Raw genomic sequence first — 15,977 nt, 5'->3', positions numbered from 1 at the left:
TGAACAAAACAAAAAAACAAAGGCAGAATGAGAAGAAAGAGCTGCATCCTTTGCTGAGAAAACACTGATCTTGCTAACCTTCTTTACCTGATTGAACAGAACATAAAGATGGACAATGTAAACATACCTGCCAGCTTCTTATCACTCTTATTGAAATAAAGTCTATGGCCTTAATTATTATTATTTTCTGGGGGAAATTTAGGAATTTAGTCTGCTACAGAACCTTGTTTTCTATTCCATCACTCTGCTAATACAACCCAACAAGTAATATTTGTTTATTTGGGCTATACACTGGACTTACACCTCTAAAGCCTTTTCTGTAATAAACATTTGTTTCCTCATTAGAGATCTGGGATATTGCTTCCCATTGTACAGCTTTGCAAAATTCCTTTGCAAATCTTCAATCTGTAATGTTCATTACAATCAAACTCAATGAAAATCCCCCTGAGTCAGTTAAATAGGTATTTCTGCAGGTCACACAGCAATGCCATCACCCTTATATTCTAGGCAATAATGGATCCATACTCCAAAACAAAAATATTAAAAGATTGCTGAGAAAAAAAAATAAAAATCCTTCAAAAATAATAAATAAAACCAGTATGCCAAGAACCCTTAAAAGCAGCTAACACTCTACAGACACTTGGTGAGATAGGAAGTAAAATTCACAGCTGAGAATGGCAATGGTTCTATACATCCTCCTTGACTCTTCGACCTACTTTTCATAAATAACTTGACCTAGAAATTTCTGCAACTGCAAGACGAATATGGGCCAGACATCTCCAACCTAAGCCTAAGACTTTATTTAGCAACTCAAATAGAAAGAGTTTTTTCTCAATTATCCAGTGTCCTGAATCATTCTGCATAAACTTTAGTATGCTATCAGTGCACAAAGTTGGCAAGATTCAAATAAGCCTTACTGTATATCCTAGCCATCTAGTTTTAAAACAATCAGCAGGTGCTGCTGTTCTTTTATAAATAAAGTACAGTCCTGCCAAACTTGCTGTTTTTGAAGAAATGCATGCTTTCTGATTAAACATATATATGCTTTTAATGTTTATTTGTTATGCACACTAGCAAGAAAGAAAACCAAGAAGCCTCCTTGCTCATAAACTGCCAGGTATGCCTCTCAGCAAGCTGAGCCAAAGCAGCAAGGTAGCTCAGAGAGTTTTGCTTTCATTCACCCCAAATAATAATAAGAACTCATGATTCACAAGTAAATCCAGAGGGCTCTCTACTGCTCAGTGTGGAAGATGATAACACTTTCCATGGCTCCTTCTTTATAGGCACGCACACTGGCATAACCTCAACTAGAGCGTTACAGATCTGCACATCTCTGTGTGCTCTGCACAAGATCAACTGATAACAAATCATATCAGATAAAACCTCATGCCCCTGTTTCTGATTTCTTCAACTTACACCGTAGGAGAAACAGTTCTTCTATTTAGCTATCAACAGCTTGGCAACAAATCCATACAGACCCAAAAACCACTTCCATAATAAAAATGAAAGCCTTGCTGGCTATGTATTAGTGGCACATACGAGTAGAAAGGTATCATCCATCTGGTCCCTCCTCTGTCTTTTCAGCTCTTTTCTCATATGACTAATCTACTTTGTCAAGCCCATGAAAACATTTTCTTGTTCTTTTTGAGCAGAAAAATAAAAATAAATACCACTCTGACTCAGAAAGCTGAGTATAAGACAGTATTGCTTCAGGACAGCTACATGATCAAAACTGCTACTTTTATACATACACACAAGATCTAAAAGATCTTTTTATTAAAAAAGTAAAATACTCTGAAACAAATTGAGATGCTGAACATTAAAGAATGCAAAGAGGCTGAGCCTGTCAGGGAAAAAGAAAAAGAAAGAAAAAAGAAAAAAAAATAGCATTTGTAACAAATACACGATTTTTAAACATCATTCAGTGTTCAGGAGGATCAACACATTTACTAAGAGATCCCACTGGGGTTATCAGAGGATCTCATAGACAAAGCCAAGGTCTCACACTGGTTTTACAACAGCCTACAGCTAAACAATTTATGAATCCCAGCATTAAACAGGGTAAAAACGTGCAGCTGTTATATACTCAGAAACATGGTATAAAATGAGACACAACTATGTGAAAAAAAAAAACAAAACTATATGGCAGCAACATAAACACCTGCATTGTCCTTTGTACTGTTCTGTGTATATTAAACACAGTACAGAAGGATTAGTTTCTGTTGCTGCCAACTGCAAGGAGGATTTTTACATGACTTAGAAGGACTACTAGTTCACGTGGCTATTCAAGAAAAAGACCAACAACCTTTGCTACAAGCAATGGAAACTGACATTTCAAAAGCTGCACAAGTCTGCACTGCAGACTTGATTTGAAACAAGTCAATGCATTTTGCCATTTTGTTTATGTTCCTGAGGGTGAAATATTCTGTTTGCCTATGAGTGAATATTGCAATTCTTCTTTAATAAATAACTCGTTAGTTCATGATGATGTGTCTATCCAGCTATGTGCTTGGTAGGCACAAACTACTCCACAATTCTGTATCATCAGTGTTGAGTAATTAAACAATACTGCAGAACAATAGTGACTAACTACCTAATGCAATTACTATTAAACCCTATAACATTCTCTCCATCGACTTTAAGAATTATAAAAAACTCCAAAGGTACCTTGACAGGCAATGTAATGAGAGAATTCATCTACCACCAGTAGTAAGCAACAACAGAAGGGGAATAACATACACTCCAGTCAACTTACATAACAGTGAAATACATCTTTGTGTTGCTGTACTGTGAAATAACAACTCCACAAAGAGATTGCAAATTGCTTCTCAATCTGTGCTTCAGGAATCCGAGTACTTCAAGGATATTAATTAGTGAATAACTGGGAAGCAGCAAAAAAGGTCTTTTGCTTTAAATACAACAGGTAGACTGAATTTGCACCTGCACAGAGATTTGGACAGACATAAGAAAAGAGAGGGTACTCGGTTAAGAGTTGCCACATGCAAAAGAAAATTCATGCAAAAGGCTTGTTGGCAGTGAAATGCACATGTCCAAACTTAAAGAACCAGCTCTTCATTCTGTTCTGGATATTCAGTTCCTCCACAGTTTTAAGCATCCTTTAAAATGCCTCGAGGCACATTTTCAATAAGAAATAGCTTTCAGATAAAAAAGTAGTATTACAATTCCCCAGTAATGTATTTACTTGACAAGACCTAAAACATGTAATTATTACAATGAATTTAACAAACTGAAACCCAAGGTCTCTTGGCACATACACATATATATATTCTAATATATATATATATATATATTAGAAGCCAAATTTGTTCTGTTGCTGGAAAAAATTGCAAATTTTGACAGGACGGATTCGGATTACCCATAGTGGATAAGTATAAACATAAACCCACATTTACCAATAGCACTTTCACAGAAGCTGAAGCTTTCTTAGAGATATAATTCACATTCTTTAAAGCAAGGCAGTTTCAAAACCTCCAGCAACAAAACTGCTAGTATTACTACCACCTTTCTTGAAGAACAGAATTTCACTAGTTTAAGGAATATAAAAACCACAACATTCTCAGTTCTATATTAGATGCTTTTGCAAATAAGTAAACAAATAAATGAAATAGAAAACAATAGCAGAAGGTATCACATCACTTCTGGTTGGAGTGGTTAGAAATAGCAAAGCAAGTGCTGCACAGTTGACAATAGCTTGCAAGGTTACAACAGAAAACAGTCCAAGGGAATAATTCAAAGAATATTTATTTTAAATAGCAATGAAGAGAAGCCTTTTATATCCCTAAGATGCTACAAAGTCATTAAAATAGCCATGTTAATGTGATGCCTGCTATGACTTCTAAAAAACATGGAGAGTCTCAATCTCCAGGACTACCCACTGTCTGATGAACAAACATATTTAAGTGTAGCATCTTGCCCAACTTGAGAAACAACTCATCTTTCAAAACAGATACGGGAGCAATATAAAACCTCCTTAAGCAACAACTGCTCATCAAATTACCACTCCTCAAATGATGGATTGCAAATGAACTGATCTTAATTTCTAATTTCATACTCACCTAAAAAACACATTCATAGTCTTAAACAAGGAATTTATGGCTGGTTAATCAACCTTAGAATCGATGACTACAAAAACAAATGCTTTTGAAGTAAGTGACACAATGGAATCTCCCTGTTACAAGACTTTGTTTTGTATTTACAGTGTGGCTTCAGGAATCCTTCAGAGGAAATGTTATGTGAAGTCTTTCCTGTTAAACTCTCCCCGCATTACCAAGAAGTCCCATCACTTACATTGCTACAGCTGTTCATTTTGTTGGGAACAGGCTAATACAGATTAAAAGCAAAGCTATAGAAGAATGTTGGTTGTTTGGCTTTACTCTGCTTTTAGTAAGAATGATTTCTTGATTTCTGTAATACATGTTGCTACAACTGACGACTGGGCTAACCAGAATGAGTTAACTTGGAGGAGCAAGAAGACAGAGTGGCAGGGGCTAAGTTTGTACTTTGCTTATGAAACTGAGGCTTTAGTAAATGTGCATGTCTTCCTCAGCTCAGGAAGCAGATCATTACAAATGAGAGATTAAATATTTTCTGTGTTGCCCTCTTCAAATATAGTTTATTTGGTTTTATTTAATTTGCACAAATTAGTACTTAGAAAAGGCCAAATCCTCCATAGAGATTTAATTAATTTTAATCAGCTTTAGGCTGGCATCTATGAAATTATTGAGAGTCCTTCCTGAGAAGCATGACTCTATTGATTCTAAACAAAAGACTGCTAACCAACCATCACAGTTTGCTATTAGCAAAGACATAGGTTTCAACTTTCATGCCTTCCTTCTACATTTAATTGGACAGTGATTTGATTTAAATAGAACTATCATTAAAGAGTACATCTAGGGAACAACTGCAGACCACCTTCTAGTTTGGGTGTGAAATTCATTAACAAATTAAGGGTAAAAACTGGAACTGGTGGCCAGACTGCAGGACTGCAGGAAGGTATGAGAAACATAAACAGTTCACTTGAAAAAGCCATTCTGAAAAGCATCCTCTCTGCAGAACCACTAATAAGATGACAAGAATTTCTTTTCTTGATGAAATGTTTTTAAAGGTCTGTCCTTGCTTAGTTTTCTACTCTGAATGGATTTCAGTAAAAGTCAGACTGACCATAATAGAACAGTCATAACAAAGCAAGACTGGCTGTTCTGGGCAGGTGGTGGTAAATACAGTGTTCCTGTGAGTCATTCTCCCCAGAAGATATTGTATGTGAAGCTCCACAAAGTTATTTCTCTGTCATTATTCTGGTAAAGAGATGCACATCACTCACTTGGGAAAGCAGGAAAAGGGTAATGAACAGGCAACACCTCTCACAAAAAATCTTACTGCAATTCCAAGCTAGGGAGGGCATTCAAGTTAAGTTACACGGCTGCCAAGTGGAAATATTACCAGGTTCCCTGTAACATGAGAATACTTTATTTGAGATCATTGACTGAAGACAGAGACCTGGTATCTAATTATATCATTTTTATAGTCTCTTTCGACAATACAAATACCCCTTAACAAAATTAAAAACAATAAAATAAAATGGCCGTGTACCTTCAAAGAACAAGGACTACACATATTGGGACAGAAATCTGAACTTTGATGAGCAAGAGAGGTATTTTAGATGGTAAAGAAAAGTTGGGTCGCTCACAGTTTAATAAAACTCAGAATACTGGCCTTCACAGACTACTGATGAATAAACAAGAACATTATGTAGCCCACTGAGTAAAGCCTCTTGAACCTAATTCAGAACCAGTTAAGTTTGGTACACCAAAAAAAAAATAAAAATAAAAAAAATAAAAAAAAATCAGGGATATTCTTCTTAACCAAGAAATACTCTGGCAACATCTCTGCTATGAATTACCAGCTTGCACTCCAACATATCAGTTTGGGATTGACACAAAACAGTTAAAACACCCCGAAAAGAAAACTTTTACAAAAATAAAGCTCTCAGTCTATTTCCAAATTGTAGAATGGCTCAGCTATTTCTAAATGCCAGTGAATAAAATCCAGGGAAACTTATAAAGTGACATTGTGACAGTAACCTTCACCATCACTTCCTAAATCTGTTTTGGTTCTTTTTTCTCCTCTTAACAAGACATGATCTCACTGTCTGACTGAACACTAATCCCCTTTCACCAAGTACCAAGCTAATGCTTGCTCCATTAACACACGGCAAATCCTCGGGGTATACATTACACATGATTTAGTATAAAAAGATAAGCTTGGGGCTTTCTTCTCACTACAGCTATTACCAGGAAGGTGCAGTACTCTACAAGAATACAGGTGAGTTTTCATCGGATCTTGATCTGCAAATTCTTTTTCAAACTGCAAATACTGTATACAATGAATTTCTTTCAAAAATCAGGTTACCCTTTGCTCTTTTTTTACCCTTGTTTCTTTTTCTTTCTCCTAAAAGACAGGACACATTCTCTATACAGAAGCTTAGATAAAGTATTTCATTGAAACTGCTATGTTGCTCAGCTGCTATTATTCTGCAAAGATTGCTGATATACAATTTCAGTTGCTTAGGAAAATCAATAAATATACAGTCAGATCTACTTAATGACTTTACCTTCTGCTCTCACCGATCAGAACTGTTTCTGAAAGTTTGCTATTATAGAAACACTTGACTGTAATGTGAAGATTTAATTTGTCTCTGTTTCTATTAATGCATCCTGTAGAAAATAATCATACATTTTGACAGTAAAGATACACTTTCTGCTTTGTGCACAGGATGAAGACACTTAACTGTTATGTGCTGTTATTCTGCTGGAAAGCAATCTGTTGCTATAGCTGTGAACTCACCAACATTACTATAGCAGTGGAAAGAGAAGAATGTGAAATGTGCATTACAGTGAATGCCACGTGGTGCTCAGGATACTGCTTCACAAGGGTGAGAATCTTGAGCTTAAAATTCAGGCACCATAATTAGGTGTTCAAGTGACATATGAACAACATGTTTCTTCAGTTTGTAATGAAGACATGAGCAAGATGAGCCTTGTGAAAGAAAGGGTTGAATAATTGCTGTGTTGTTCAATAAGTAGATACACAGCCAGTGTGAACTGTAAAGGGAAGGGTGAAGAAATGCTAGCTAAATTTGGATCCTTATTTGGCTGCATGCATTGCACTCATACTGTATAACTAGAGCTGAAAGTGTGATAATCTGGGTCTCTGCTTTCAGTTCAGTTTGGAAAATGAAACCATTGGCCAATTCTCCTGAAAGAAGAAATCTATAGATCCACAGATCCAAATACTTCTGCTCTCAGTGGGATTTTCCCCACTGTTTTTATTAGGTTTCACATTAGGATTTTAACTACTTTGTGAAAATTTGGCATTCTTCTCTTTAAAAAATTTCAAAATAACTATTTCTTTCTCATAATTTTCAGGATCCAGTATACAAATATCCACCAGTCTCATCTGTTCAGCAAATATGTACCTTCAAGGAGGTTGTGTATGAAACAGTGAAGATCCCTGGCTGCGGTGACCATCCTGAATCTTTTTACTCATACCCAGTAGCTACAGGGTGCCACTGTGAGACCTGTGACACTGATAGCACTGACTGCACCGTGAGGGGACTGGGGCCATCCTACTGCTCCTTCAGTCACAATGGAAGCAATCAATGAAGGGTACTTGATGCAGCAGCTTGGCTTTAAATTTTCACTTCTAAGCAGATAAGGGTATTGAACAGGCTGAATAGACAAGGCTACTGAGAAACTGCCAAGCTTGAAACAAAAATTTTTAAGGCCAAAATGGAGAGCTACTGATTAAACTTCTCTTCAGGCCTTCTCTATTTTTTCTGTTATTTTCCTGAAAGTCATTTTCATGGGTGCACAGAATGCAGATTCTGCCTTGCTCCCTCTCCTTTATTCCATCTTCATTCTCTAGGTTTCTTTATTTCCACAGCTTAGTTCACTTAACTTATTCCATACTATTCTATGCTTTTAAAACATTCCTGACTTTTTTATGCTCTCATTTCCATCTCTCCTCAGAACTCACTTATTTTAAAAAGCCTTGCAGCACCGGTTTTAATTACACGCAACATCCATGCCCTTACTGTCTAAATTCTAGTTAGACTCTCTTAGCTGAGACTCTGACTTTTTCAGCAAAATATTGCATGCAGTCATTACACTCTGTAAACAGTAGCAGCATGTTTATTTAAGAGCCATGTTTGAACCTATGTTCGAATGTTGAAAGTTACCAAACTCTTCTGCTTTCTTATTAAGGCTTGTTAGCTCTGGCTCAGTGCCACAATAACAAATGGCATGAAGTCTATCCAGTTCATGCTTGGCTAACTCACTGCTTGAAATGCTGAGCTGTCAACCTCAAAAAATTGTGAAATATTGCCACAAATCTGAAACACTGGAATTCCTCTCATTATGCAACAGAACATAAGAATAAGAATTATTTTAATAGAGAAGAAGACTCACAAATGATTTAGGGATAAATCTAGAGAAACCTGACCCTGGCAGTTCAAATCTGGAGTCAGAACATACCTTGCAAGTAGTCTGCAGTAGTGCCTCTGAGAATAGAAGTTTATACAGCTCTGCAGCAACCTAATTCTGCAGTGAGCAAAATGAATGGGACAGAATGGGACTGAATCAGAATGGAAAATTATCTCTGGTCTGAAAACTACATAATGAAATCTACCGACACAATCGTCAACACAAATACACAATGGAGAGCACCTGGCTCAGCAGCAGTTTTGCACAGAAGACTTGGAGGTTATACAAGCAGGGAATCAGTCCACAGTACCATACTACTATGGAAAACCTGAATTGTATAGGGTAGAGCCAACAAGATACAACCTACTTCCACTATTATGTTCAACCTTCTGAGGGTCTCAACCAAGTTTTGGACACTGAACTTCAAGGCACTGAGCAACTGGAGAAAGATCATAGAACAGAAATAACAATGGAGGCCTAAATAACACATCTTAGTAGAAAAAGGGTTGGGTTTTTTGTCTTGTTTTTTTCAGGTGTAGCTGCTTTTCTTAGGGGGTGGAAAGATCTGAGGGAAGAAAAAAGTGGAGCCTTTTACATGCTTGAAGTCTACTACAAAAAGAAGGTCAGTTTGTCATACTTATAGTGAACAGAACAATGAACGTCATTAGCAGACCTTACAGAACGAAAAGACAGCCACTGAAATAAACTGTTGAGGAGGTGGGGGAAGGAAAGAAGACAGAGGGGTATCTGTGCAGTAGTGACAGAAAGAACAAGAACTTCAAGACCATGTTGGCCTGTTGGGAATGACAGCAGCAACAATAACCTGCTATGATGCAGGGACTGTGGAAGTTCACCTCTTGAGGTACTTCCCAATACTATTTTAGTATTACTTGACCAGCTGTCATGACTGCTTTTGAGATCCTTACAGAGATGTTTATTTGTCTGTTACTCTGGATCACTCTTTGTATGGATATTTTAATTTATTTCATTTGTAACATTTTTTACTGTAAAATACTAGTGTTCTTAATTGTATTTATAAGATGTATCATTGTGGACATTGACTTTGGTCTAGTGAAATTTTAAAAGTGGTAAAGCAACAGTTAAATGAAATTGCCTGTCATTTCAATTTTAAGCAAGAGATGGCTTTCAGTTAAATCCAACTATGTTGTCCACATTGGGAATTATTCAATTCTAGATGAGGGAATTCTGAATAAAAATTGTGAAATAGAGTGGCTTACAGCAAAATGTAGGAAAAGTGTGTGTTTTCAAAATACAACTGTAAGCATCTGTACTATCTGTTGTAAATTTTGGGAAAATAAAAATAATTGTATTGTAATTGTATAGTGTATGTCTTTGTTAATAAACCAGATAAAAAAAATGTAGTCTCTGCTTCATCATGCTTTAAATCACATCTGCTCGCCATCCTCATTTTTTTCATGCAACTAATATGTTCATATAGGCTGTACTGACATTAACTAAGTATACAGCCAAGTCACATCAAACAGATTATATATTTTAGGCCAGCTCAGTAATGTTATGCTGAATTATTAAGCAGCTTTAACACACTAGAACTGTGAACTGGAATAAAGGTTATTATCAATATTTTACTTAAACAATAAGGATTAGAACTTCTCCAGAGCTGTGTCCACATATTGCACAAATTAACTTACATACGAAAACAAAAATTATACAGATCTTCCTTCATCAGACAAATACACTTCCTGAGGGAAAAGAAGGAAATTTACATGAAGGGGAAGCAGGGTTGTGCAGCCTGGAGGAATACAGGGCTGTTGTTCTTGTGTATAGAGACAGGATTAGCAAAGCCAAGGCGCAGATGGAGCTGAACTTGGCGAGGGATGTGAAAGATAACAAGAAGGGGTTCTACAGGTACATAGGCATGAGGAGACAGGCTAAGGAAAGTGTTCCCCCTCTGATGAAAGGTTATGGGGAGCTGGCCTCCTCAGACACAGAAAAAGCTGAGGTGCTCAGTAAGTGCTTTGCAAGAGTCTTCACGGGTGGTCAGGCTTCCCATGTCTGCCAGGACCATGAGTGCCTAGGTGAGGGCATGGGTAATGGTTTCTGTCCCACTGTAACAGTAGGACAAGTCCAAGTCCTCTTCGTGAAACTGAATATTGCCCTAGGAGGTTGTGGATGCCCCATCCCTGGAGGCATTCAAGGCCAGGCTGGATTTCAATCCAGGCCATTCTGTGATTCCATGATTTTCATTTTGCAAAGGAATCTAATCAGAATCACAGTACTAAAACTATAACAAATGCAGTCAGAATAGAAAGGTTAATAACAGAAAGCTAGCAAAAACAAACAAACAAACAAACACCTCCTATTTGTGCATCAATTCAAGCTTCCAGACTCTCACTTCTTATCTCTCACGCATCTTAGGTACTAATGCTGAGAGAAACACCAGAACCCAGAGGCACGGAAGCTCTAACCCCTTTAATATAGATGTGCTCTCCATGTAAACAATTAGCAAAATATAGACTTCAGAAATACCTCTTCCAGATGTTTTGTCAACCCCTGCCCAGAACATAAGCTTGAAATCTACCAGAATCTCTTCAGTAAAACTGGCATTTGAAAAGTTGGGTATGTCATGCATCAAAATATTTGTGTGCTTCAAGATATCAATAGAGGAGTAGTAAATAAATAACTTCTTGAATTTATCTTTTTTTTTTCTCTGATCATGATCACGAAAAGAAGCTTATAAAACATGTAAGTCCTACTTGAAAACTCTTTTTTTAATATCAGTGAGCCCAGAGTGCACACCTATACTTATATAAAACTAGTATTGATATTTTCCTCTGAAATGAAATCCATTCCACAACAAGTCGAGAACTATTTGCTGTTCTGTAGGTGGATTGCAAACATTTCATTACCAGCAGTTTCACTGATAAATTCAGTGACTCTTGCAAAAGCCTGGCTTGATTTGAAGATATTTTCAACTACCTTAAAAAGTCTGACAGACTGGGCTATGTCTTATCAAAGCTCACTTTCCATTTAATTTCTAACATTGATTTAATTAAACTTAATTTTACACCAATATTTTCCCAAAAATTAAGTGCAGTTTAAGGTTCAAAGTAGATTTGTATTACTATTTAAGAAATATATTCAAGAAGTAGTTAGAATGATCTTTGCCTAGTTTTGTTGTGATGAATAGATAGCAACTCTACCATGAAGTACAAGTTTGTTTAATATGCTACTAAGTAACAAATTGGAAGGAAAGCTTTTAGACACATTCCTAGTAGACTCTGGTGATTTTCAAAAGTTCTCACTATGGGCCTAACCCTTTCCAGTGAAATCAATAAGTTTTCAGCTTCAATAGAGCTGTTAAAAAACCTCACATTAATTCTACCTTTAAAAGCAGGTCCTGCAAAAAAGACCTTCCAATATCAGATTTTAGCAACCAACTTACAGAACCTAACTTTTTAGAGAAATCTCACAATGTGGGGTAGTAAAACCTAAAACGAATAACTTTTCTTCATGCTTATACTATTTACTTACTCTCAGGTACATAAAATTGTCTCTTTTCTTGCAACACCAGTAGGAAACCCAGAAAACTATCACCTACAACCCCTTAATGAACACAGAGAGCATACAGTACACAGCACTGAACTGTTCCTTAAAGACCTTTGAGAAGGACATGATGTAAGATTCGTTGTGTTGCAATTAATTGAGTCCTTCAAATACTCAGATGAGCAGATAAACTGTGTATGAAGATTATTCATCTCTGCCTCCGCATCTATGAGTGAATTAATATTTTCTATTATTTATAATGCAGACAGTTTGACCTTGATCTTACAAGTGTCTGTGCCTGTTGTACGTCTGCAGACAAGATGAGAACATGAAGTGCAGTGGCAGTACTCATAGCCCTACTAATTGAAAAGACTATTTAATCTCAACTGCACTGATTTTACTGAGTCAAAAAAATACAGGTTCCTCACAGCTAGTAAAGTATCACCATAGCAGTATCACCAAAGCAGTATCACCAGTTATTCCCAGCCTAAATTCTGCAAATTGTCCAAGTTTAAAACAAATTGTCACTTGTCTTTATAATTTGAGCACATAGGGGAACTCACAGTATTTCTTGCCAGAAGTAAAGCAAATAAATAAATAATGTTATCACCTGGTATTAACCCAACTGAAGCACAAAAACTTAATAGACATCCACAAATTCTTCAACAAACCTAATCTGAGAGAGAGCCAAGTCCAAACAACAGCTGAAAAACAGAAATGTTAGAATTTGGGCTTGTACATGAGTGGTTGAGGCTGCACTTACGCTATTTGAATGGGGAAAGACATATTCCTCCTTCATCCTCACAGCTCAACAAGAACATTCTGCTTTGTAAGTACAAAAAATTCTTAGCCTCACACTTTATTTTCATTAAAAATACAAGTATCTAGCAGCATGGTTGAAGATAAATAAATACATAAATAGATAAATAAAAAGAGAGATAAGAAGAAAAAAGAATTGAGCAGTTAATCTGAAAAAATCATTTGGAGATGGTAGCCTTGAGATTAGTAGTTTCCCTTCACTCAAGCATTTGGATCTATAATTTTTTTTCAGCGTATCTCATGTTTCTCTTCAATTTATGTTATTAACATAAGCTATCAAAGCCTTGGTCTTTCAATATGACTTATACTGGTAGACATTACAGAAGCTCACAAGGTTGCAGTCTGGGAAATATAGCAAACAAAACAGCAGGGTTAGAGAAAAGACATAACTTTCAAGAAATCAAATGTCAGCGTATTAATATGCGTAGGTGGGGAGGAGACAGAATTAACCAGCTCTGCTTTATGATCATTAACCATTGGCTGTCTTTCACGTAACATTCAAGACATAAGGTACTGCAGTATTATCCAGTAGCTTGTAGAAAATTATTTGAAGAATTTAAAAAATCCTGTTTTCTTCTTTCTCTATGTATTTAAAGTTTCATTCTGCTGTTGCATTAGCTTTCATTGTCCCTTCTCTCATCATGCAATATTGGCAGACCTTGGTTTTGTGAATGCTGTAGAAATTCGTAGTCAAAACTCTATGATAATGAAGATAAACATCAAGATTCAATAAAGAAAACTTTTGGTTCAGAAACTGCCATAATTTTTGTCAGTGAGGCAAATGGTTAAAGATTCTATGCCCTGGCAGTACTTGCCTTCTCAAACTGGCTTTTAAGAATATGAACAGCATGATTCCATATAACACAAAAGTATGGTCTAATTTCAGCCAGCCTAGTGATTAAGCAATAAAAAAGACAGCTTAAAATTAACTCTACCCCCACTTCCAAGGAGTCCCAAAGACAAGTCTGCCAAGCAGATAAAATTCTTCTTCAAGATTTCTCCTTTCAGAATAAATAACTGAATCTTCTTAACAGTTCTCAATCACATGCAATATTTAACTTTAACTGAAAGCATACATTTCTCCTTCAATATATTGCTTCTTTTAGAATAAATAACTGTATCTTCATTAAAATGGTCAATCATGGGTGATCTAATACTTTAAACAGGAGGCTGATTTACATCATCTGTGCAAATGCATACAACTTTACCACTTTGGCCTTGTTTGTGCAATCTATCTCTAAGACATGTAGATCCCGATCTATGAGTAGCTGGATATGTTCATATACTTGGATTATTATGTCGGGAACTTGAAACCACTTTATGCTGTGATGCTTAGCTCAGGGACAATGTAAAAGCATACTGAAACCAATTCCTATCTATGCACAACCTAATCAGTATTTATTAGTGTGTACATTAAATGGAACACTGTCACTCCATGTAAGCTCAGTCTAAGACTTGTGCTGCCCCGTGTGGGTAAGAACCATGCCAATAAATAGAAAGTACCCTGCTCCTCCAGGGTTGGAGTCTGAACACTTGAAAAAGGTTTTCTTACAATAATGGTAGTGAGATACTGGCACAAGGTTGCCCAGTGAGGTGGTAGATGCCCTGTCCCAGGAAGGACAGTCTAGAAAATTATTCAGCTTATTATCATCCAGTCACTTAACTCTCTTATGCAGCAGTAAGAAATATATATTACTTGAGAACATGTATCTCTAGCCACATTTCAGTATCTAAAGGGAAGCTACAAGGAAGAAGTAGACAGACACCTTAGCAGGGTCTGTTGTGATACGACAAGAGGAAATGATTTCAAACTAAAAGAAGGGAGATTTCGCTTGGATATTTAAAAAAAAAAAAAAAAAGTGATTTTTTTTGTGTGTTTTTTTCCTTTTTTTTTTTCTTTTTTCTTTTTTCTTTTCCTTTTTTTTTTTTTTTTTTTTTTTTTCCTTACAATAAGGGTAGTGAGGCACTGGAACAAGTTGCCCAAAGATGTGGTGGATGTACCATCCTTGAAGACACTCAAGGTCAGGCTGGACAGGGCTCTGAGTGCCTAAACAAGCTGTAGGTATCCCTGTTTATGACAGGGGAGTTCGGCCAGCTGACCTTCAAATGTCCTCTTCAACTCAAACCATTCTATGATTCCATGATAAATTATAAATAAGCATATAATTCATTACAGAAAAACATAGACAGGATGAGATGAATCCTCCTCCTCAAGAGTCCAAGATAGGATTTAAGGTCACCTGAATGGCCTTTTGGAAGCAATCTTTTTTTTCTCCTTTTTTTTTTTTTTTTTTTTTTTTTTTCCACAGACTAGAAGAGGAGCCTATGTTCCCACTTCAGACCAATGAAATAATCTTTGAAGGTCCAATTCTTAACTTGTGCAAATCAGTTCTACCCATTTCAAAGAAGTTACCTCAAAAACCAAATCAATTTTTCTCTCTTTTCTAAATAAGACACTCATTTTTAAAATTATTTCAAGTAACAATAAATAAATATTTTTAAAGATGAAGAGAAAAAAACATGTAGACAGTCCATTAGTCTCTAAGTCATCTAATTCTTATCTCTACAGCATCTGTGATTAGAGTGTAGAAACTCCCCTGTCAAGTACTACTATCCAATTGTTACATTCATTAGAGATAATAAATGCAGCAGTTTGAGAGATTCAGCTCACTGCAATATAAGCATTAAACATCACCTCTGAAAACAAGCACTGTAGTACTGGAAAATGTACTGTATGGAATGGTCTTAGAGACTCATGGGAACAACTTTTTTCCCAAAGTGTGTTTTAAGAGAATTGTGAGGGCTATAAGAATTACTGAGTATTCCTACATAGCATCTGAAAAATACCCATTTACTTCGGTTTGCAGTTTCTAGACTAGTATTGCTTTAGCAATCAAAAATAATACAGAATGAGAGCAAGCTTGGGAATACTTGCACCGCATCAGAATAACTAAGCCACAACTATGATCATCAGTGCTTAAGGAGTTAAATACTCAGGGGGTTGAGATGCCCTTAAATAATTCAGTCCATGTTCTTTGAGTAGATGTCTGATTTATTAAATATTCAGTAACACTTTGAAGACTGGAACAGTGTCAGATCTCAAATTAGAAAATTTCCTTTTAATGTCACTCT

General features: G+C 36.3%; 1 protein-coding gene across 1 annotated transcript; it reads left to right on the top strand.

Annotated features, from left to right (window-relative positions):
* Positions 1-6,297: 6,297 nt before the first annotated feature.
* FSHB (follicle stimulating hormone subunit beta) lies at positions 6,298-9,718 on the top strand. Its single transcript, XM_015863527.2, has 3 exons — positions 6,298-6,342; positions 6,793-6,952; positions 7,446-9,718. The coding sequence occupies exons 2-3, from the start codon at positions 6,794-6,796 to the stop codon at positions 7,680-7,682; spliced, it is 396 nt and encodes a 131-aa protein (XP_015719013.1). The 5' UTR covers positions 6,298-6,342; position 6,793; the 3' UTR covers positions 7,683-9,718.
* The last annotated feature ends 6,259 nt before the right edge of the window (positions 9,719-15,977 follow it).

Source organism: Coturnix japonica, chromosome 5 (genome assembly GCF_054131305.1).
Source record: "Coturnix japonica strain WE chromosome 5, WE-NBRP24, whole genome shotgun sequence".
NCBI lineage: Eukaryota > Metazoa > Chordata > Aves > Galliformes > Phasianidae > Coturnix > Coturnix japonica.
Note: the sequence above shows the minus strand (reverse complement) of the source record. Positions and strands in the feature narration are given on the sequence as shown.

Coding starts and splice junctions, on each gene's coding strand:
- FSHB (XM_015863527.2), top strand. CDS start 6,794: ATGAAGACACTTAACTGTTATGTGCTGTTATTCTGCTGGAAAGCAATC. Junction 6,953..7,445: donor CAGGATACTGCTTCACAAGG/GTGAGAATCTTG, acceptor CATAATTTTCAG/GATCCAGTATACAAATATCC.